At 36.9% G+C, this 19477-nt stretch overlaps 2 protein-coding genes across 2 annotated transcripts in view; one reads left to right on the top strand and one right to left on the bottom strand.

Moving 5' to 3' along the window:
* The window catches only part of LOC146003913 (pancreatic triacylglycerol lipase-like), a 35366-nt gene extending 20263 nt beyond the window's left edge, over window positions 1–15103 (bottom strand). The window contains exons 1-5 of the mRNA XM_083142398.1: window positions 14984–15103; window positions 8418–8527; window positions 6372–6553; window positions 5031–5147; window positions 973–1119 (exon numbers count right to left, since the gene is read on the bottom strand). Of these exons, the coding sequence (XP_082998524.1) occupies window positions 973–1119; window positions 5031–5147; window positions 6372–6553; window positions 8418–8527; window positions 14984–15093 (666 nt within the window). The 5' untranslated portion in view covers window positions 15094–15103. The remainder of the gene's footprint in view (window positions 1–972; window positions 1120–5030; window positions 5148–6371; window positions 6554–8417; window positions 8528–14983) is intronic.
* A 2826-nt stretch (window positions 15104–17929) lies between these two features.
* On the top strand, window positions 17930–18514 carry LOC146004477 (protein CFDP2-like). Its single transcript, XM_083143334.1, has one exon. The coding sequence runs from the start codon at window positions 17930–17932 to the stop codon at window positions 18512–18514; it is 585 nt and encodes a 194-aa protein (XP_082999460.1).
* Window positions 18515–19477: the final 963 nt, after the last annotated feature.

Here is a 19477-nt window from a genome sequence, read left to right as displayed (position 1 = left end):
TGAAATCCTCGTATCGTTTGTCGCGTGTCGCTTTGGTCTAAAATATCCTTGAGGAAACGGTGCAGTCAGAGCTTGTGTCCCTACGGTTCGGAAGGCTGCATTGATTACGGACTGCTCGCTTCCAAGCAACACTTGTGGTTTGTCGCCTCGGTATGAAATATCTCTCAGGATACTATTTATATTCTAATAACATAGAAAAATAAAACTCTAGTACACAATCCAACACCTGACGTCCGGAATCACTTTGCAATGTTTCTTCTTGTCTTACGAATGCTATTTATTTATTAATTTTATTTTACTTTTCTTTCCAAATTAATGTCATTTCGTGACTGCAAATCACTCCACAAATATAACTGTTTCCATCAATTCACGTACCGCCTTTCAAGACAAACAAATCTACATAATATATTCCAAAAACTTACAAAGCCGCATTACTTTCATAAGAAAATTAGCACCGATACTGAACGCACTGCCATCTATGTTCTCATTCGTCTCGGGAACCAGTTTTTTGGGTCGTTTTTCACACTACGTTATTCAAGGCGCTGTACTTGTGTGTTGGAAATTCACGACTTTCTTAGTACATCAAAGGTTGATTTCTTTTAACGAATGAGATTTTGATGCTGTAAGGCCGTAATCATTTGAGAAATGGATTCACGGGAATTCTCTTCCAGATTGAGGGGAGATTTCACACCGAAGCGACAAGCGATAAGCGACACATGCCACTTGAGAACGAGCCAACGAGCAGCAACGTTTCGCACCATTGGGGCATGACAGGCCACGCAGACCGGTTCGTGAATATCTAGAACCTTCCCGTGCCGTCTCTTCAGAAATGGCAACGGATCATTTGTTTATTTTTTTTACATTTTCATTTTCATTCAATATGTACTGTTTGAGAAATGTTGGGGGGCAGAAAGTGCCCCACTCCTAAAGTCGGAACCTGTGGTAGTGGATAAACTAATTGAATACATATACCTGCAGAAATCTGATGAAATTCGCAATCTCCAGAGCGACAACTCGTGTGTTGGCCACAGCTTGGAGATAGGGCGGTAGGGCCCCCTTGAACCAGCCGACGGTGAAGGCGGTGCCTTTGGTAACATTCACCAATGCTCGAGCTATTCCCTGGAAGAGGAAGAAAAAGAAAATGTTACCAAAACAATTTATTTCATTGTTTGATTTTAATTCGCTTGTCTTCCACTTTTGGTTAATCGCGAAGATGAGGATGATGTGATGAAATTGATAAGTACATACACACACAGAACACTCATGCCCAGGTCGGGATTCGAACCCACGACACCTGGCGTCGTAGCTCAGGTAGATACTGTACGGGGCATGGGATGGCTCCATGAAAGCTATCACTCTAACGATATGAAAAATTGGACCAAGGGACAATTTTCTACATGGCTGATAAAGTGTTGCCAAACTCTTAGCACGTCAAAACTATGTATACACGTATATTATATGGACCATATTTTCGTTTGCTGGACAGGACACATTCATCTTACGTATTTTCTTACACAATTATACATGCATAGTGTGGCGTATTGAACGTTTTGTTATCGAGCCTGTACCTCACTTTATGCACAGATAGGCTAATCGGGACTGACCTACAGTTTAAAGTGAGATCCGAACCACTATGTGACTCGACCGGGTATCGAAGCCGGGATTACTTGATTACAAGGCGACGATGATGCTACGCCCTGGAGAAGACCCTCTGCCAACCTTTCAATTGCTGCCAGAAAACAAACATATTTTCATTTAAAGATTGTGTTTCAAGTTACTTTAACGCTTTTCTTTCTTTCCCTTTGTGCAGAGACCGAAAATTATGTTTTTGTCTTACGAATGTTTCTCTTCAACTAGTTCAAAAAAGTTCACTTTTTACAAATTTTTAAAGTTGGACGGATTTGATTCCCATGCACAACAGCGGAATCAAACATGTCTTATCACAGTTCAACGAAAACATATGACTGTTAATTCCTTTTTATATATAGGCCCTAATTAAAATTCTCTCCATGACCGTACGCCTGCATGAAACATGAAATTACCGTACATGGACAGTTAGGACCGCACGGTTGGCAATGCTGAAGAGGATTAAAGTCTGGGTTATGTCTTGCACAATGGACGACCATCAGAGAACGAATTTATATGTACCAAAAACTGTTAGACACGTAAATACATATTTAGTTATCTTCGGTCATCGGGAGATCCAGCGATGACAGAGCAAAATAAGAAAAAAATTGCTTTTTAAATATTTTAGAGAAGAAGTAAAAAATAAACCAGAATACTCGCATATTTGAACGAAATTAGTCAGGTGATACCATGAAACAGCTAGAAATATGCAAGAGTTTCGCTAAGTTTAGCGCATCGAAGGGACAGTCCAGTTCTACCCTCGTGCCCAACCTTTTCGCTACATTTTCTGTTGAGTGCAATGGTGTCAGGCGGGACAAGTCATCGCTGCAGGTCTACGAATCCAAGGTCCTTCGACCGCTTTTCCCCGCTCTTGAAGGTCTGGTCATAAGACCATTTTTCAGCCTCCTTATTTACAAACACGGCAGGGTTTCTGTGACGCCATCAAGATGAAACTTCTCAGAATGTCCAGCAGTGTAAATCATGCAACGCTCTTGTTTTTAAGAGAGAAACACATTGAAGAGCATTGCAAGGCAACTTACACAGGTTACATGAAAGTAATGATGCATAGAAAAAATATAAGTAAGCAAAAGCATAAATTTTCCCACGGTTAATGATAGAAAGAACTGAAAAAAATAAGCAGTTCTGGATCCATTCTATTTCCTTCATAGTATTTCTCCTTTTATTTATTATTATTATTATTATTATTATTATTTTTGGATGTTGAGGTTCAAATATGGATTTCGGAAGAAAATGTTCTTGCTTTACAAAACACGAAGTACTTCATGTTGTTTTGTGTTTACTATGCTTACAAATGACAAGACTGATCAAGATTTTTGTTCTCGAGGTGACAGACATACTTAGACAGAACGTTTTTCCTAATATATCTTAATTTCACACCAGCGATGGTAAAAAACATCAGGATTCCGGAAAATTTTAAATCTCGATTCGGAAATTTTACTACCCGGATTTCGGAGGCAATCTGAATTTCGGGGAGAGAGGTTTAACAATTTTTCCATTTTTCGGGTAGAATTTATTAAGAAACTATAGTCTTCTTTTTTCTACAATCATATACTCTGTAAAAAAAAATCATTTGGCCATCTCTACTTTACATGTCTTATACGAACACTGTTATCATCATTATCAATGTAGGAATCCCCCATCCTGGCCTAAAAGATTAACCCTAACGTTCGGCAAGTCGTGCGATGACTACGTAAAAATGTCACGCTTCGCCACTGTTAGTTATTATGATCAAAAGCTGGAATTAAATATGGACTTACAATTGTGATAAATGGCAATTTTTCATTAAGCAAGTGAGTCACCTACTAAATAAAATGCATTTGCGTTACATGACATTAACGGTGAGCAAAATTCATATTAAAAATGAGCTTTATTTCTTGTTACCAAACAATGGATTATGAAACATTCTTTCAAGTGCTGAAACGTGAATCTCCTCCTGTTGTTTCTGAGACAGATTCATATTGACTGAAACTGCGTCCACATGAAGTAATGGGATTATATTTAAAATAATCAATGAATTTCACAGCAAAAGTTTGAGCTTGCATTCTCTACCGTTGACAAGAATGCTAGAATAACAGGTGTATTGTCAAGATGTAAAACAAACAGGGAGTAGGGAATACAGACGAACGGAAAATACAAGAAGGGAAAATGTAGTAATAGCGTGAATATGGAATATATGTCAGAAGAAGTTTGAAAATATGTAAAAATAACTAAAATGTGCAAAATATATGATAAAAGCTAACATATGGAAAAAATGTAAAATAGAAATATCATTCTTCGAGCTTAAACTACCCAACCTATACCTGCCGCTAACAGGTCGTCCTATAGCGCACGTAGTTGCAATTTTCACCGTAGATGTTTCTTATCCAAGAAAATGGTAAGAGAGACAGTTGCAGAAGGAAAGAAGGAGAGAAAAAGGTGGAAGAGAGTGATAAAGAAAGGAGGGAAAGTGAGTTAAAAAGTGCATACATATAAATGATAGTTTATACTGTATGTATCATAATTAGGGAACGGAACTTTATGTGCTAAAAAACACAGAAATATTTATTTTTTTATGTGTCATAAATGTTGAAAATATGTGATAGAAACAGGAAAATATGTGACAAAAATAAAAAAAAAACATTTGGTAACAAAAACAAAATATTACATGCATTTTAAACACTTGAAATCAGTTTCTAAATGCTTACCTCTTAGCGAAGCTATTTTTTGGAAGAGTTGCAGTGGATCACAATAGTTTTTCTTTCCAACTTCTCTATTGTAAATCTGTGACGATTATGTCTAAAAAGCATCTTACATTGTGAGAAAAACGCTCCACGTCACAAGAAACAATTCTTGCATATTAGAAGCACGAAATGTCACTAATGCTAAAGTTTTCCAAAGCTTTCTCTTCTTCTACTTGACCTTCCAAAACACGTGCAATTTGGCGCAAAGTTTGAAAACCTTGGTGTTTCCCAAAACTTTCTGTACATTTAGACATGAGCACTTGTGCGTTAGATCCAGTGGGGGTAATATTTTCCCCTAATAGGATCGTAGGCGAGGCGCTAGAAGTCTGCCAGCGAGCGTGTTCAAAGACAAAACAAACCTAACACACTCGATATGAAAGAGGTGCGGACAATAAACATTTTCTCTTCGAGGATTTCGAGGTAGCTGAAGTCAATGAGCGATTTTATGTATTTAAAATGAAAATTCGCAAAATATGTATTTACATACGGAAAACTGGAAAATATGTGTTTTTATGTAAAATAAAATTTGCTGTGTTGGCAAAAACGAGGGGTCTATCTTATCGCAGAAAAAAAAACACATTTATTTACCTAAAGTTCCTTTCCCTAATCATAATGATGATTTCACCAATGTAATTAAGATGCTCTTCGTGCATTTCTACTCACGGTCATCCAGTAGGCCTTCCCGTTGCCCAAGTAACCATGGACGATGATTTGTGTGGGTTTCGTAGCGTCATAGTCGATGCCTTGAAAAGATTCTGCATTAGGCTGTACTTTGCGATGCTGCGGAGAGAATAGAGTTATTCTCACACTTTTGGTCGTACCGACAAAAATATCAGAAACTCTACATAAGGCTAATCAATCAACGATTGTGCTTGATTCACTAAACATAATGCCTTGGTGAAATCTCATAAGGATTACGCTTGATTTCTCCGTGCATATCTCGCACACAAGGACGATCTATAGTCTGTAATAAAACTTAACAATGGAGACTATTAAAACAAATTTTGTGTTGTCTGTCATTCTATTTACACTATGGATCGTCAAATCGTCACGAGATATTTTCAGTGCTGTGATATGATTGTTTACAATTTTTGTTATCATGAGAATGGGTGGTGATATGAGGAAATTGACAAGGAATACTCACAAAGAATACCCATGCCCAGGCTGGGAATCGAACCTGGGACCTGGCGAAGCAGCAGTATTACTCTGGAAGTTCTGCAGTCTGTAAGCCTCGTCAATCTAACAAGCGAGAAATATAAAATGGCCGTCGAACCGCTCTAAGAAAGTCGTTAATTCGTCGCTGGACAAAGGAGGGGCTATAATCCCCACCGACCCTCCCGAGTACACCACCGATTTCGTCCAACTATCATGTTTGTGTGTATGCATGCCCTTGATTCCACCCAAGAAAGTTCATATTATGTTTATACCGTGTCCTCCCGTTTCGCCTTATTGCGTTTTCACTTCCCCCAATACAATTTCAAATGATTTATGTGACACGAACTTTCTAAGGCGAAACGGGATATCCCATTTCGCCTTATCCTGTTTCACCTTACACACAAAAAAATTTCCCACCTGGGAATATTATCGACTTGCAGGGTAATTCATAATGGGTTAGGTTAGGTTAGGTTAGCTGGGAAGTACAAGGAAGATCCTTCTGTGAAGAAGTGGATTCGGCGAGCTGCTGCATCATTCTGCATGAACCTAGAAAATTGAAATAAATTATACTTGTAGTATGAGTCCCAGAGACACGAGATAAATGTACATTATATCAATGTAGCATGGTGTTTTATTACATTAATAATAATGACCCTTCATGTCGATAATATCCCCTGGTAGGAAATTTTTTTGTGTGTAAGGCGAAACAGGATAAGGCCAAATAGGATGTCTCGTTTCGCTTTAGACAGAGTGCCACTTAAATCTCGCGAAATGGTATTAGGGTGGGATGTGAAAACGCAATAAGGCGAAACAGGCTGTAATCGTTTATACAACAGAACCAATACTAACTTGTAATTGCTGGTTGTAGAGGAAGAATTTGGTGGCAACGTGAGCTCTGGATGATGGTAAGACGTTCACAGGTCTATATCTTATATTATACCACTCGTCGCCATACCTGATGCAGCCTAAGTCTTTGATGCAGTATGTGGCATTTCCAGTCCTGTTCCAGGGTGTTAAATGGTCCGTCAGCTCTGTGATGAAGAAACAGAATAAATTAGAAATTGTCCCCGGACGAGAAAATCGAGTCGAGAGCGATACTTGATGTATTAGACACTCGGCACGATATTTAGAAAAAATACCTAAACTAAATGTACTTTACTGTGCTACCTCATACATACCAAGGAAACATTTACCTGATTATTTCTTAGAAATGTCATTTATTTTGTTTATTGTAATGAGAAATATCAATCAATCCATTAGCTTTTTTAATTGTGAAACTGAAAAAATACAATCACATACAGACAAAATTAAGTTATTCGAGGGGTTGTACTGTCGAAATGAGACACCCGTTATTAACATGGAACTGATTTACATGTACTAAAATTTGTTACATATGTAAATATATGTCTAGTTATTTTAATCAATATATTGAATTAAATATGCATTTATGATTGTGAAATATGTCGATTTTATTTATTTAGCGGCTCACTTAGCTAAATAGAATACATCAGGTTTACATGACATTAATTGTAGTGCAAAATTTAAATACAAAATGTGCTCTATTTTCTGTTACCAAACAGTACAATACCAAACTTCCTTAAGTGATGAAACATGGATCTCCTCCTGTTGTCTCGATAGACAGATATGCATTGACTAAAACTGCCTTCATTGTCTCATGGAGCAATGGAAGCATTCAACAGATTTTACCGCGAAAGCTTATTGAAATGAATGTTATTTTAACAAATGCCTTGTCTACTTTCAAGATTTAAAATAAAGACTACAAAACTAACAGAGTATTCTAATACATAATATTTAATAATATATTCAAAATGTTGTATCTTTGTAATTAAAATTTTGTTACTTTCTGTGGGTACAATGGCATATATGAACAAATGAATCTACAAAATTTTGTAGTTTATAATTACTTTTCAAAAATAATATTAATATTATTATAATATAATTTGTTTGAAAATATGGAAATTATATGTAAACATAACTAAAATATGTATGACATATGTAAAAATATGGAAAATGAAATTAGCTTTCACACCACTATTCGCAAAGATAATACAAAATAACATTGATCTTAGCATCATATGAAGATATATGTTTACATATAAGTCCGTCCTGGTCATTAAGAAAGATTTTTTGATTTAATGACCTCCATACGAAGTGAATATTTGTGTATGTTGTCAATACCATAAAATTTCAAAGCTCGAGACAGTACTGAGACATGCCCATACAGGCGAGAAGAAGTCGGATATTTATAAGTCGAGACAAGTCTTGTCTCGTCTTGCCTTCACACTATTCCCAGCGTAAATAATAATATGAACCATTGAAAATGAAATTTACTTTTGGAAGATTCTCAGCAGTAATGACTATTCAGCAGAATCTAATAACGAAATGAACTGCAACAAAAACAGTGACCCACCCGATATGAAAACAAGTATTACTATATTAGAACTTAGTTTAGCAGTAGTTGTTCTGTAAATGGGCGCACCGAGGCATTTTTCCAGGGGGGCAAAGAAAACATACTTTCAATACAAACAATACTTTCTCAGTAATGAAACTATACTGAAAATTTGTCAGTTTTTTTTTTTAATTATTTGAAAAAGTAATGACATTTATTTTACTTTCTACCTAAAAAGCACAGTGAGCCAAATGAAAAATTTCATCATTCTTTCCAAGGAGAGCGGCCCTCTTTGCCCCCCGCTGGGTACGCTCATTATTATCTAGTCAGTGAACTTTATAACTAAGAGATAAGTATAGGATGGTTAACCTGTGAGAACATGTTTCTCATCGTGTAACGCAGAAACGATTTCGACTTTAAAGCCATACCTCGTACTTTGTGATACAAGTTAATTGCTTCGTTTGAACTATTGATTAATTACTTACCTCCTAAGGAATTCGAGAAGTTAAAAGCGAAAGAACAGGAGCAGAATATCACGATAATGGCCGAAGAAAGAATGACACATTTGGGTATCTTCATTCTTGGCAATGGACACCTGAAAAATCGCAGAGTTTGATGTAAAGTACCTTAACGCGAATTAAACACCACAAGGAGAGGTCAGTAAGTTCCAGGACAAAATTTATTTCATGCATTTCTAAACCATTTTCAACATACCTGGATTAATAACTTCTTTTCTTTCTTGTTCGTGTTGAATGACTTAAAATATTTCAGCCTTGTGCATTCATTTGTGAAACTAACAATGATGTAGAAGCTTCCTTTTTAAAATATTAAATTTTCCCCAGAATAATTGTAATGTAAACTAATTAAAAATAAATTAAAAATTTTGTATCTTTGTAATTGAAATTTTGTTACAATGACAATGGAATATATAAGCAAATGAAGCTACAAAATATTTTTTGTAGCTTATAATTACATTTCATAAATAATATTAATATTATTATAATATAGGGGGGCAAAGGCTAAATGGGATTTCTCGACCTTGAGTCAAAAATCCTGATGGAACTGATATGCAACCTATATCCAAACACCATACGTTTGGTGCAGTGAATTTCGGTGAAGTCCGGAGGGCTCATTTAGTCAGATCCACTCTCCTCACCTCCTCGTTGGGGCCCCCTGGGATCTTTCAAGATGCGAAAGAGAGAGTGGTGTGCGGAAAGCAACGGGAAGCTACCGCATATATCTTTTCCCTAGAAAAACTGCAATCATGATGAGTTATTCCAAGGCAAAATATTCCGGACGTAAACTAGCCCCCCATTCGGATGTCCGGGAGGGGGATGTCTGGGAAGGACACGTTATGACAAAGGACACTGATGGGGAAAAGAGAAGCAAACAGAAGGTAAGATTAAGGATTGGAACGTGGAATGTCAGAACCCTGTTACAGTCGGGAAAGCTAGAAAACTTAAAGGCAGAAATGAGAAGAAACAAAGTAGATGTTATGGGAATATCAGAAGTGAGGTGGGAACAAAATGGTGAAATAGTGAGTGATGAGTTCAAGATGTTTTATTCTGGAGGTGATCAACAAGGAAACCGTGGTGTGGGAATAGTGCTAGGACCAGGTGTGAAACATAAAGTTATAGCAGTGCGTTATGTGGATGACAGGATTATAATGGTGAAACTTCAAGGAAAGAAGAAAGACTTAGTGTTAATTCTAGTGTATATGCCACATAGTGGGTTGTCAGAAGAAGAAGTGGAGGAAAACTATGAGAAGATAGAGGAATTGATGGAAAAAGAGAGAAAGGGTTCGTGCATTATCGTAATGGGTGATTGGAATGCTGTAGTAGGAGAAATGCAGGATGGAAGTACAGTAGGAAGATATGGATTAGGCGAGAGAAATGAGAGAGGGGAAAGCCTGGTAAATTTCTGTAAAAGAAACTCCCTAATTGTTGGAAACACACTGTTCCAACAACATAAGAGAAGGAGGTACACCTGGATATGTCCACTGTAAAAGATACCAGATAGATTACATACTGGTACAAGAAAGATTTCGAAATTGTTTGAAAAATGCGAAGACATTGCCAGGAGCTGACATTAATTCAGACCACATCTTGCTAATAGGAGAAATCAATCTTACATTGAAGAAGATAACCCAAAACCAGGTGAGCAAGAAACCCCACTTAGAGAAGCTAAGGGAAGAAGATGAAAGACAAAAATTTGCAGAACATTTCCAAGGAAACTATAATAAGTTTAAAGCTAGTTGTAACAATAAGGATGAGATGTGGGATGGAATAAAAAGCTGCTTACAGAAGGCAGTGGATGAAACAATAGGCTACAGGGAAAGGAAAAGTGCAAAGAAACCATGGATTACTGAAAGTATGATGGAAAAAATGGAGGAACGGAGAAAATGGAAGAATGTAAATACAGAAGAGGGAAGACATAATTACAAGATACTGAATAACCAGCTAAGAAGAGAAACTGACAGGGCAAAAGAACAATGGATGAAACAAAAATGTGAAGAAATTGAAGAACTGGAAAAAAGAGGAAGGTATGACTTGATGTATCGTGAAGTAAACTGCTTGGGCTTCCAAAAGAAGAAATGGAAAACAATGTGGATGATAGAAGACGAGGAAGGATGTGAAATCACAGACAAAAAAGGAATATCGAATGTGTGGGGAAAGTACGTTGAAGAGCTCTACCAGAAAGAGAATCGCCCAGACAGTCTGAATGTAGAAAATGAAGACGACGTGCCTGACGATGAGAAAGGATACTATATCCTGAATGAAGAATTTGAGCAAGCACTCAAAGAAATGAGGAATGGGAAAGCAACGGGCACTGATGAAATTCCTGTTGAACTTATCAAATGCCTGGGAGATGGAAAAAGAGAAATACTGCACTTATGCAATGAAATCTATGAGAAAGGGGATTGGCCACAAGATTTCACGGAGACTGTTTTGGTACCTCTGCAGAAGAAAAGCAATGCCAGAAAATGTTCTGAGTACAGGACAATCAGTTTGATATCTCACTCGGCAAAAATTCTTTTAAGAATTCTGAACAGACGCCTATACTCGAAGGTCAGTGGCGAGTTAGAGGAAGAACAGTTTGGTTTCAGGAAAGGAAGAGGTACAAGGGATGCAATTGGTTTACTGAGGACCATTGGGGAAAGATATTTAGAGAAAGGAAAGGAGGTGTTTGTAGTATTTGTAGACCTGGAGAAAGCCTTTGATAGAGTGAATTGGGTTAAACTTTTAGAAATTCTGAAGAAAATTGGTGTAGATTGGAAAGAGAGAAGACTTCTAAGCAACTTATACATGAATCAACGAGTTAAAGTGAGAACGGGAGACGAAATGACAGAAGGCTGTGAAATTGGAAGAGGAGTACGACAAGGATGCTGCCTATCGCCTACTTTGTTTAATATTTATTTAGAAGATATAGTGAAAACTTGTTTCCAGGGCACAGGGGGTGTCAAATTAGGAGGAAGAAGAATAAACTGCATAAGATTTGCTGATGACATGGCATTATTCGCTGAGGATGAAATAACCATAAATAGTATGTTAGAAGAGTTAAACAGCAGATGTGAGCAGTATGGAATGAAGATTAATGTAAAGAAGACAAAGGCAATGGTTATAGGACGGAAACCAAGGAATATTAATGTGAGAGCAAACAGTGAAAGAATCCAGCAAGTGGATAGCTTCAAGTACCTCGGATGCACTATAAGCAGTGACATGAGCTGCAACCAAGAAGTGAAAATGAGAATCGCAATAGCAAAAGAAGCTTTCAATAGAAGAAAAAATGTTTTTTGTGGACCCATGGACATAGGTCTAAGGAAGAGATTAGTGAAATGTTTTGTGTGGAGTGTAGCACTATATGGTGCAGAAACCTGGACGTTGAGAAGAAATGAAGAGAAACGACTCGAAGCTTTTGAAATGTGGACATGGCGAAAAATGGAGCGTGTAAAATGGACGGACAAGGTAAGAAACGAAGCCGTACTGAAAAGAGTTGGTGAAAAAAGATCTATACTGGAGACCATCAAGAAGAGGAAAAGAAACTGGTTAGGACACTGTCTAAGAAGAAACTGCCTGCTAAGAGATGCCTTGGAGGGAATGGTTGAAGGAAGAAAAGTCCGTGGAAGAAAGAGATATCAGCTTATGGATGATATTAAATTAACTGGGTCGTATGCTATTACGAAGCGTAAGGCAGAGAACAGGGAAAGCTGGAGATTGCAGTGAAAAACCTGCCAATTAGGCAGAAAACAATGAATGAATGAATGAATTATAATATAGTAAATACAATTAATTTTGATTAACTACACATACAGTCATTGCTAGTTATTCTTAAATAAGGTAGTTGTTTAGTTTATAATTAACAGTATTCCAGAAAATAGTCTAATTAGTTTCGAATTATTACATAGTTCTATCACAGCTGTGGTTCTATTCTCTTACATTTAGGCTTCTATTTTCCTCCTTTAAGTGTGTTTCCGTTTCATTTAGCCTGAATGTTATGAATTTCTCTTCTCTATTGTGTATTCCTAACACCATATTATTTGCTTTGCTTTTGAATTTTTTCTTTCTTTTAGTCTAATGTTATCAATTCCTTATTTGTAGTTTTCTTCCTAATGTTTGTCGAATTTCTCTTTATTAAGCCTTAACAAATGAGGACCTCAGGGAAAGAACGCCCTTCGTACATTTTTAGCCAAATTGAGGTAAAGATGTTATCAGACGAATTGTAGAAGAATAGAACGTGTTTCTTTTCCCATTGCAATGAGGTTTTGATTGTGTATACAGGGAAAGAACGTGCTCATGACTAGGGAAAGAATTCTTAGGTGCAAAATTATGGTCGGATAAGGAAGAAAAAAGGTTCTGAAAATATTTTAAAAAAGGTGCAAAAAAGGTGCTAATAAAATGCGTTTATTTGATCCTCTCTCTTTTCTGCTCGTTCTATATACATGCAGAGCATAGGCGGAGTTCTGGAGGGACCAGGGGGGGCCTGGGCCCCCAACTTAAAGGAGACTAAAGAAATAACACACGATTAAGTTCAGTTACTACATTTTTGTTATTAAGTCATACAGCAAATCTTGACGTTTGGCATGTTGTAAATGTGCGGTAATTGCGCCGCAAGAGCGGATCTTAGACGATTTGATTGATGTGTACAGTTTGAAGAAAGAAAAACGTAAAATGACTTTGTGTTGAGTCAACAGTTACTGCTGAGCCATCAAAAGAACTTTTCAATTTAATTTTTCTAAAATTTCTGAAGCTTACTATTGTACGGTAAGTTTTTTAAAAGTAATACGAGTATTGTATCAATAAAAAAATAATGAAATGCAAACTGCAATACTCGTACTGTTTTGCTCATTTTAAAGCTGACAACCAATATACTAATTAATATTTGTTTACTTAAGCGAGGAAATTTAACATTTTAAAATCTAAAAGGCCTAAAACTCAGTGTTTTTAATTTTTTAATTACCGGGGGAAGGCCCCCTTATATACTAGGGGATATTCAATAACCCTCAGGTACATCATATGCTTTTCCCAGGGTCTCCCCCCACCCAAACAAAAGCAAAAGCTCAAACTCCGCCCATGATGCAGAGAACTGGTTCTGACTTAAAGGTGTTGTTTAAGTTCGTGTTTTCTTTCGCAATTTTAGCTTCATCATCTTGGGAACAATTGGGGCTGCAATGATTATAGTATTGTACTTTTTTATATCTCTCGATCTGCTCTACAAAATGAGACTATAGGTTTTTATGTAGCTACTCAAGAACAGTGAAAATAATTTATTTTTCTGTTTCAACATGAAAGAAAAGGACGGAAAAAGGTGCTGAATCATCAAAGAGGGAGTATAAAGAGGATAAATGTGTTACTCTCACGAGAAGGTCAAGAAGGTGCAACAAAGTGTGTTGTTCATTTTACTTGATCTCATGTCCTAAAATACATATCTCAAATAATCGGATGATTCCTGGTGGAGGCACATACTGGTTCTCCCACTTTAAACTATAGGTCCAGTCCCGATTAGCCTTACTGTGCATAAAGTGGACTTAAAACACAAATCAATCAATCAAACGATCTGTATTGAAACAGCTAAATTTTTGAAACGGTGCTGCATCTTAAAATCATTTGCCCACTCATGACCATGCTAACAGGCAAATAAGGTACTTTCTTTACCTGTGGTCTTCAAATGATTATACAGAGCATTCCCGGACATTCGCTATGAGACTAGGCGGCAAGCGGCCCGGCGTCAGTGCTTGTCTTTCCCGGTGAACGGGGTCCGCGACAGTCGCACGCTACAGTCTGATTTTTCCCCTCTCCCTGCATTCGCTCTCTTTCCCTTTCTGTTGACGTTGCAGACTGACGTCAGTATAATCCTTCCTCGGAAGTTGTGTTGTGTCGTGTCCGTGTGTTGAATATTGTGGCTTAACGTGGCACTACAAACGTTTACATTACAACAAAGGATTTATCTTGTCGAGTGTTACTTCGGAAAGAGGAATTGTGCAGAAGTGCGACGACGTTTTGCAACGAAATTTCCTGGTGTTGCCGTTCCACATAGGACCACTATATTAAACCTAGTAAAAAAGTTTAGAGTAACAGGATCAGTTCCGAATAAAAGTGGAAAGAAAATCCCACGTGTACTTACTGAGGAAAACCTCGATGAGATAGGACAAAGGTTAGAACAGTCTCCTCGGAAATCTATCCGCCGCCTTTAACAAGATACGAGACGCCGGGCCGCTTGCCGCCGAGTATTGTATCGAATGTCAGGGAATGCTCTGTAGTAATATATGAGGGTGTCAAAGCACAAGTGACGTAACTCCATTCAAGACAGTTTTGAGGAAAAAGGCGCTTTAAATAACTTAGTTTTATGTTCAAGTGTTATAGCACAAACTTAGTGGTGCCTTTATGAGCAAGAATTTGAAACTAAGGAGATATTTCTAGCGCTGAAATCACTTGTAAGTTATACAGTATATGTAACTCAATTTTCATGAAAATGAAGTTACCCCTCATTTAAATACTAGGATATATAATAATATAGGCTATTGGTCACGTACTTTATTTTTTGTGCGACTTACCTTGGGCTGGACACTTTTATCCCTTCGGGCCAGATAGACACTTTGAACGAATGACCAGTTCGGGAAACTAGAAGCATGGCCCATAAGTCAGTAATGGTGGCATTTGACATTCATTTTCAGCATACGGCGTGAACAATGGTCGTTGTAAGGATGTAATTTTCTAGCCAATTCCTTTTGTCTTGCACTGAACCGCCGGTAATAGAGCAAGCAACGTGTAGCATTCCGCATGCAATCAGAGTAAGAAATGTTTGCATTCCTGCTTCGTTTTGCCTTGTGTAGGTACACTGTGCAAAAATTAAATGTTTTGTTGAGTGGAATACAGGGCATGTAATACTTCAAGATAGCTTTGGTCTGTAGTCTATTTCCCTAACATGTGTGTTTCAAGGTTACAATCATCTGTTTTCCTAAAGAATACGTATAATCAACTGAATCGCTACTTTGAGTGATAAGAATTATGTAACATTGTGAACCATAATTTTTTCAAATAATATAAAAGTAGATTTCAAGTTTAACAAAACTATTTTATATTTGTATATTATATACCTTTTTACTAACTGTCAATATTTTTTTATTCTCATGTGTTTTTGATATGCGCGTTCATAAATTCACAATAGAAGCTCATCACGTTACAACTCAAGTCGACACTACAACGTTTGCACTCTTCACAATAAACCCCCTCTCTTAAGGGTATAGCTTTATTCCGGGTGCCAAATGGAAAAGCATGACTTCAGGTATGAATAAAATGTTTTGACTAATTTTGAAAGCTTATGTTATGCACATTTCAGATCCGATTGATGTCACTCAGCCAACCTTCAACAATTTGAGTGGTTCAAGATGGCGCCAATATGGCGGACATTCCAGTTAATGACCTTTATCTTAGTAACCAGTGGTCGTAAACAAAAAATCTTTTTTAAGTCTTGATCCTCATTACATGGACTACGAAGAAAATTCGGTTTAGTTTTTCGCTAATGTCAGTAGTTTTACCGTAATTTGAAAATAATCCTTAAAATATGTAATTTTTCTAGCACTATCAGAAGTTTTTGCCTTGTAACTTTTGAATAAATTAAATGACAGGAAATTATTTTGAATGAAAGTAGTAGCCTAATTCATAACCTTTACAACAATATAAAACTTTATGAATTTGAATGAAAAATTTGCTATAAAATATGTCCCAAAATGGAGGATAGTGCCAAAAAAGTGCATCTTTATTACAAGCCGGCGGCCAAGTCCCGAATCATTGAGTTTTTCATAAAAGCAAGAGACTCTGTAGGATTAATTGTTCTGTCATTAAAGATATTTTTAGTCGAATAGCTCATTTATATGTGCGCTCCGACGGCCGCCATATTGAAAATAATCCGCCATATTGTATATTTTTTGATTTGATATATCTCGGGAACGGTGTCCCCTATCAACGTCCGGATTTCTCAGAAATATTCCAAATAGCGTAAACTTTCATAATAAATCAATACATCTATTTTTGAAAAATAAAAAATATAAATTTTGCAGAAAAAACACTAAACATTTAATGAGATTAACTGGTAGTTGAAAGTCTTCTCGAACCAAACAATGGTATTTTCTATTTTGTAAGATTACGAAGTTTTTGTTAGAAGTATTTAGATGAACTGAACCCCAAGTTTGTTTAGATTTATAAATTTACCTTAAATAACATTTTAAGATAAATACAATTTACAAACAAGTCGACATAATTTCTGAATAAAGGAGTCATTGAAATTTATACAGTACGTGATACAAAACTAGTGAAAATTGTCTACCGAATTCATTTGACATGAATCACTCTTTGGATCTTTCTCCTTCTTTGATCAGGTCTTCATATCCTGCACGGGTCAATAAAATAATACAAATTTGAAGTTAGCAATGTATGTACAGAATACTCTACTTTCAATTTTATTTTTATTATTGTATTTATGTATTAAAATGCGAAGATCGAGTGGCTGAAATTAAGTGATAAACGGATTTATCACAACCTTGTCCTACTATACAAAGCCCTAGAGATAAAAGACCCAAAATACCTCGCCAGGAGGATCAATATCTTTTAGACTTTTACTCCCGCAACACCAGATCACGTGGAAAATCTCTGTTATCCATCCATATCCACAGATCTAACTTCCAAGCCAATTCGATTACCGTTACCTCTGCAGGACACTGGAACAGACTGCCCTTCGAAATCCAAGCCGCATCCTCAATTGTAACATTTAAAAGACAATTAAAATCATACATGCCTAACAATTGGACCTACGTAGATAAAAGTCCCAGAAAGCAATGCGTTATACATTTAGCTCAGGAAATCTGCTTTCTATGTAGGTATTTGTGTGTGAATGTGTGTGTGTGTGTGTGTGTGTGTGTGTGTGTGTGTGTCCATGTAGAAACTGTATTGCTTTTATTTTTAATTTTACTTTTCAGTTATATTTTTCATTGTGTTAGTAACAATAATGAGCAAGCAATTCCCCTCCAGGGAACGCCACCTTAAAGTAGCACTGACCGTGCGGGCGGAGGGGTTTGCGTGCTTTGTTGAGGCTGAGAGCTATGCCAGCGGTAGATTTTCTACCAGCAGGGTCACCCATGCTGGACAGGTCTCAGAAGAGAAGCCAGACTAAGGCGTTCTGCAACGCCCCATCTTACCTAGTATATCCTATCCTAATATTCCTACCCAGTCCCAAACAAACAAATGCGAACATCTGCATCTGTGTCCCACATTGTGGAGTGGCAAGTGCCCAGGCCTAAAGATGGCAGCCCCATCATGGCACTCGGGGTCAGAGGGCCAATAACCCACTACCCTTAAAATAGATTATTAAAGAAACCAAACGAGGAAATAGCCGGACGGACAAACTGTTGACGACCTTTGGACTTAAAAAGAAAACTCTATTGGGGTTTTGGAATGTTAGAACATTATATGAGGCAGGAAAATTGCAACAAGTAGAAATAGAAATGGAGAAATATAATTTGGACATCCTGGGAATGAGCGAAGTGCGTTGGAATGAATTTGGAGAGATGAAAACATCTAGTGGTATGACATTCCTCTATTCAGGTAGACCAAATGAAGATGATGAACATCGTAATGGAGTAGGCATACTCATAAACAAGAAGACTGCTCGAAGTATATTGGACTGGAAGCCTGTATATGAACGAATAATTATGGTCAGATTACAGGCAAAGGTTAGAAATGTGAGCATCATACAATGCTATGCACCCACAAACCAAGCAGAAATAGAAGAAAAACAAGAGTTCTACAAAGAATTACAAGACACTACAAATAAGGTTAAGAAGAAAGATGTTATTATTGTAATGGGCGATTTAAATGCTAAAATTGGCTCGGAAAATGTTGGACTGGAGCAAGTGATTGGCAAGCATGGTCTAGGTGATAAAAATGAAAATGGGGAAATGTTTGTAGATTGGTGTGCCTCAAATGAAATGACTATTGGAGGTACACTATTTGCACATAAAAATATACATAAGATCTCTTGGGTATCCCCAGATCATAGAACTCAAAATCAGATTGATCATATACTATAAGTAGAAAATGGAGAACATCTTTATTAGATGTGAGAAGTAAACGTGGAGCAGACATTAGCAGTGATCATCATCTTATGGTAGCCAGTTTTAGGGTAAACATTATGGCCGCAAAGGAGAAATTTAATAAACAAAGCACAAAGTTTGACATTGGAAAACTACAGAATAATAGTGTAAAACAGGACTTCAAGTTGCAACTTCAAAACAAATATCAAGAACTAGGGGAGTTGGATGGTGATGAGGTGGAACAACACTGGGAAAAGGTGAAAAATACATTTACAACGGTATCAAAGGAAGTTTTGGGATATAGAAACCCTAAGAAAAAGAACTGGATGTTAGAGGAAACTTGGAGGAAAATAGAAGAAAGGAAACACATTAAGCAGAAGATTAATATGTGTAAAACTAGGAAAAAGAAAGCAGAATTTCAAGAAGAATATACGTAGGAATAAAGATCATGAAGTGAAATATAGTGCGCGAGCTGACCGTAGAAAATGGACCAGTGAGTCAGCCGGGAAGGCAGAAAAAGCAGTAAATGAGGGAAATATAAAGGAAGTATACCAAATTACAAAGATCTTGTCTCAAAAGAAAACCATACGGAATCGCCCAGTGAGAAATAGAGATGGAGTACTCCTTACGAATAAGGAAAATCAGCTTAATAGATGGAAAGAACATTTTTCAGAAGTATTAAACCAAACCATAGAAGGGACAGAAGATTTGCTTGAAATACCGGAAGAAATGCCAGAATATGAAATAGAGGATGAAATAACTACTAAAGAACCAACAAAAGAAGAAATTTAAAAAAAGTATTGAGAAAAGCACCTGGAATTGATAACATTCCACCAGAAATTCTTAAGGAAGACATGGAGATGACAATAGAAATATTACAACAACTTTTTGCAAAAATATGGAAAACAAAATCAATACCAGAAGATTGGAAAAGAGGTTTACTAGTAAAAATACCTAAGA

The sequence above is a fragment of the Lepisma saccharinum genome, chromosome 21, assembly GCF_977018435.1.
Source record: "Lepisma saccharinum chromosome 21, izLepSacc3.1, whole genome shotgun sequence".
Taxonomy (NCBI): domain Eukaryota; kingdom Metazoa; phylum Arthropoda; class Insecta; order Zygentoma; family Lepismatidae; genus Lepisma; species Lepisma saccharinum.
Note: the sequence above shows the minus strand (reverse complement) of the source record. Positions and strands in the feature narration are given on the sequence as shown.

Bases quoted from the DNA above. Each gene is read 5' to 3' on its own strand.
- LOC146004477 (XM_083143334.1), top strand. From the start codon at position 17,930: ATGGAGAAATATAATTTGGACATCCTGGGAATGAGCGAAGTGCGTTGG.